This window comes from Equus asinus, chromosome 20, assembly GCF_041296235.1.
Source record: "Equus asinus isolate D_3611 breed Donkey chromosome 20, EquAss-T2T_v2, whole genome shotgun sequence".
In the NCBI taxonomy this organism is placed as follows: Eukaryota; Metazoa; Chordata; class Mammalia; order Perissodactyla; family Equidae; genus Equus; species Equus asinus.
In genome coordinates this window covers 40,418,613-40,422,578 of record NC_091809.1, presented here as the reverse complement: position 1 = coordinate 40,422,578, position 3,966 = coordinate 40,418,613, and the positions used below count along the sequence as shown (strand labels likewise).

Sequence of the window (3,966 nt, the reverse complement as noted above, 5' to 3'; positions counted from 1 at the left end):
CATTAGCATTGTAAGTTTTTGTTTTTTTCCTTTCTTTTCTTTTTTGTCATTTAAATATAGTTGTGTAGTGGTTTGTCATTATGGTGTTAGTGTAGTTTTCATTTCCCTTATAAATAATGATTTTAGTATCTTTTCATGTCCTTATTAAATATTCCTTTATCTTCTTCTGTGATATATCTGTTCAAATAGTTTCCTTATTTTTTTAATTTGCTTGATTGTCTTCATACTATTGTCTTGTCAATATTATTTATAATTTTGGATAAAAATCCATAGTTGGATACACGTATTGTCTGTGGCTTGCTTTTAATTTTCTGCAGGTAACTTTTGAATAACAGTTTTTAATTTGGATAAAATTGCATTTATCAGTATTGTATAGTTAGTGTGTATGTCCTAAGAAATCTTAGACTACTTCAATGTATTGAAGATTTTCTTTAGTGTTTGCTCCAGAAGTTTAATAGTTTAGCCTTTATACTTAGATTTAAGTTTCATTTCAAGTTCATTTTTGTTTAACAATGGAGTAGAACATTTCAGATTTTCTTTTTATTCTTTTTTTATTTTTATTCAAGGGGAATTCATTTCTAATTTTACTTTGATGAATGTAATGATAAAAAAAATCTCTATGTGATTAACAGAATATAGGACTACACTTACGATTCTGTATCCCCTAATTTTATGACTGTTTTTCCTACCCCCTCAGTTGATTAAAGATAAAAGAGGTGAAAAGAAAGGTTTAAACAACATATTTGCTGTTTTTGTGTTTTGAAGTGTGTAATTATCCCTTATTTTCCAATTGATAGTATGTTGTAAGTAATAAAAACAACAGCAATCATTATTCTTATTATTTTCAGAGTGCTAACCTCTGCTAATTTGATAATGAGGTTATTTTAATTGTCCAAGTTTATCAACTAGTAAATGATGGGTCAGCATCTGAACACAGGCACTTGAATTTTAAGGCCTATTCACTTAGCCACTACTCATAGTTCTTCCCTCAAGCAAAGGCAGAATATTTGTTCCAGAGGTCACAAATTGCCTAACAGTGGGTCAATTCAGCTATCAAAATCTGCAAAGTGAGTGTTGTTTGTAGTGATTTATTTCAATAATAATATTAAAATACTCAAAAATATAAAAACTAATTCAAAAATATTCAAAATAATGTTAAAATCCAAAGATTTTACATTGAAACCCAAATTTTCTCATTTTTATCAAAACATTCCAAAGGCCTAGCAATAATGTGCCTCTTTCACCTCTGGCAGAAATTAGTTTCTGGATTAGAAACAATACTGCATGTAATCAGGATTTGCTCTCTGCTCTGTGTTGCTCAGTCAGCCTCTCTCATTTTCAATGACTATTCTAAGTTTTCAAGTCTGCAAACCTCACTTTAGAAAAAATTGGCTTCAAAATAACTGAAATGTTCAAAATGGGTAGTGGCCTCTCAAAACATGTGACATCATCATTATGGCTAAAATAATTTTATATGTAATAATTTATTACATTAGATATTATGGTGTGAAATATTTAATTAAGATAAATAGTACTTAGGTAACTTTATCCAGAGTTAATATTGTTATATGGAAACCAAGAGAATATCGGAAACAGTAATTTTCTATATGAGGTATCTTTTATCAAATGAAGAATAGCAGGGAAATGTCTCCAAAAACGGTGTCTTTCTCTCTCCCTTTTAGAAACTCCCCAGAGGAAAATGGCAGCAGGAAATCATTCCACAGTGACTGAGTTCATCCTCGCTGGGCTAACAGAACAGCCAGAACTCCAGCTGCCACTCTTCCTCCTCTTCCTAGGAATCTATGTGGTCACAGTGGTGGGGAACCTGGGCATGATCGCACTGATAGGGCTCAGTTCTCACCTGCACACCCCTATGTACTATTTCCTCAGCAGCTTGTCCTTCACTGATCTCTGCCATTCTACTGTCATTACCCCCAAAATGCTGGAGACCTTTGTGACAGAGAAGACCATTATCTCCTACCTTGAATGCATGACTCAGCTCTATTTCTTCCTCGTTTTTGCTATTTCAGAATGCTACATGTTAGCTGCAATGGCATATGACCACTATGTTGCCATCTGTAGCCCCTTGCTTTACAATGTCATCATGTCCTATCAGGCCTGTTTCTCCTTGATTTTAGGAGTGTATATTATAGGCCTGATTTGTGCATTTGCTCATACAGGCTGTATGTTGAGGCTTCTTTTCTGCAAATTTGATGTGATCAACCATTATTTCTGTGATATCCTTCCCCTTCTAAAGCTTTCCTGCTCTAGTACCCAGTTCAATGAACTGCTGATTCTAATCTTTACTGTAATTAATATCCTTGGCCCAAGCCTGGCTATTCTTAGCTCCTACAGCTTCATCATTGCCAGCATCCTCTGCATTCGCTCCACTGAGGGCAGGTCCAAAGCCTTTAGCACCTGCAGCTCCCACATGTTGGCAGTTGTGGTCTTTTTTGGTTCTTTAGCATTCACGTACCTGCAGCCATCATCAGTCACCCTCAAGAATCAAGGAAAAATGTCCTCTGTGTTTTATACTATTGTTGTGCCCGTGCTGAACCTGCTGATCTACAGCCTGAGGAATAAAGATGTCAATATTGCCCTGAAGAAAATACTAGAGAAAAGTATCTTCTTGTGAACAGAAATAAATGAGGATGTTTTTGTAGGTCTAAATCATTGGCTATTATATTGTATGAATTTATATATTTCAGTTTAGTCCATCTGTCAACATTTGTTCTCATTTGTTGGGACTCTTGACAATATTTCATATCTCCATGGCCTTTTTGATGCTATTTCTCTCTGGAATTTTCTCTCATATATACTATTGAGAAGCAAATTAGAAGAAATACTAAGGATGGCCCAGGCATATGGACCCAGTAATGCCATCACCATCATTTCCTCCCTTTTTCTTCCATACAATTGATAAAAACACAATCCTCAACCATAAGGAAAATACCATCTTCATCAGTGATTACCTACCTCCTTTCTTCTCTAGCCAAGAAACAAAATAGTTGTTTTTTGCATACGTTAACCCTGGGGCAGTCTCTTTCCTGTCCTGTCTCTCCTCATATCTCATCTATGTGACTTATTTCTTCCAGCCCTTACTTCAGAATTCTAATCAGAACTTAACCTCTGAGTTAGAGGCTCATCCATGTGCTGTGATAGCGCTCAATCCAATATACACCTCTGCTTTGACATTTATTGTTCTAACTTGTATTTGCCTGCTTATTGTCCAAATCTGCACTGTATTGTAATCTCCATGGAGGTACCCCCTTACACCTACATTTCACTGTTATATGTCCAAGATGTAGTACAGGTCCTGCCAACTAGAAGGTCCTTGATACTTTTTCTGTTATTTCCTCTTGTAAGATAGTTTTAGGAAAACCAAATGTATCTCATACTGTCTTCATCCATTAATCAATTAGCTAAATATGATTTTTTATTATTGTTCAGATCAATTGAGTTTATATTTGGAGAGTTCTTCAAATATCTGCAAGATAATTGGTGATATCCTGACTTATTTCTATACAAAAATTTACAAGCATTAGTCCTGCATTCCTTCTTTGTCAAACTCTAGCACAGCTGTGGTAATTTGTGGATACCTGATTTCTTAAGTCATTAAATTCTGTGAAGATCCAAGAAGTCTATGAAGCAAGTCTTATTCTCTTTTGATTTTCAAGTATGAGGGGGTTAAAAAATACTGTTTTTTCATGTCTGATAGGTAAGCATAGAAAATCTGGTGGTAGAGTGATATGTGGAACAAAAATCACTAGACTAGCATACCCAGAGAAGAAAATAAATTCACCTATCCTGGCATGAGAAAATCCTTTACTATGTACACATTGATTCAATTTATTAAATGTAAAATATAGTTCAATAAAATTGAAAAAAGAGAGCCCTCTAGAGCTATATACAATAACCTGTATTGCTGCAGCCAGAGGAAATAATTTATTTTTCCTTCTTTTGGTG

The 3,966-nt window shown here is 34.6% G+C and overlaps 1 protein-coding gene across 1 annotated transcript; it reads left to right on the top strand.

The window, feature by feature from the left end:
- Nucleotides 1-1,675: 1,675 nt before the first annotated feature.
- On the top strand, nt 1,676-2,635 carry LOC106836014 (olfactory receptor 8G1-like). The gene has a single exon (XM_014848623.2). It carries the CDS (start codon nt 1,700-1,702, stop codon nt 2,633-2,635), a length of 936 nt encoding a protein of 311 aa, XP_014704109.1. The 5' UTR covers nt 1,676-1,699.
- Nucleotides 2,636-3,966: the final 1,331 nt, after the last annotated feature.

Coding starts and splice junctions, on each gene's coding strand:
- LOC106836014 (XM_014848623.2), top strand. CDS start 1,700: ATGGCAGCAGGAAATCATTCCACAGTGACTGAGTTCATCCTCGCTGGG.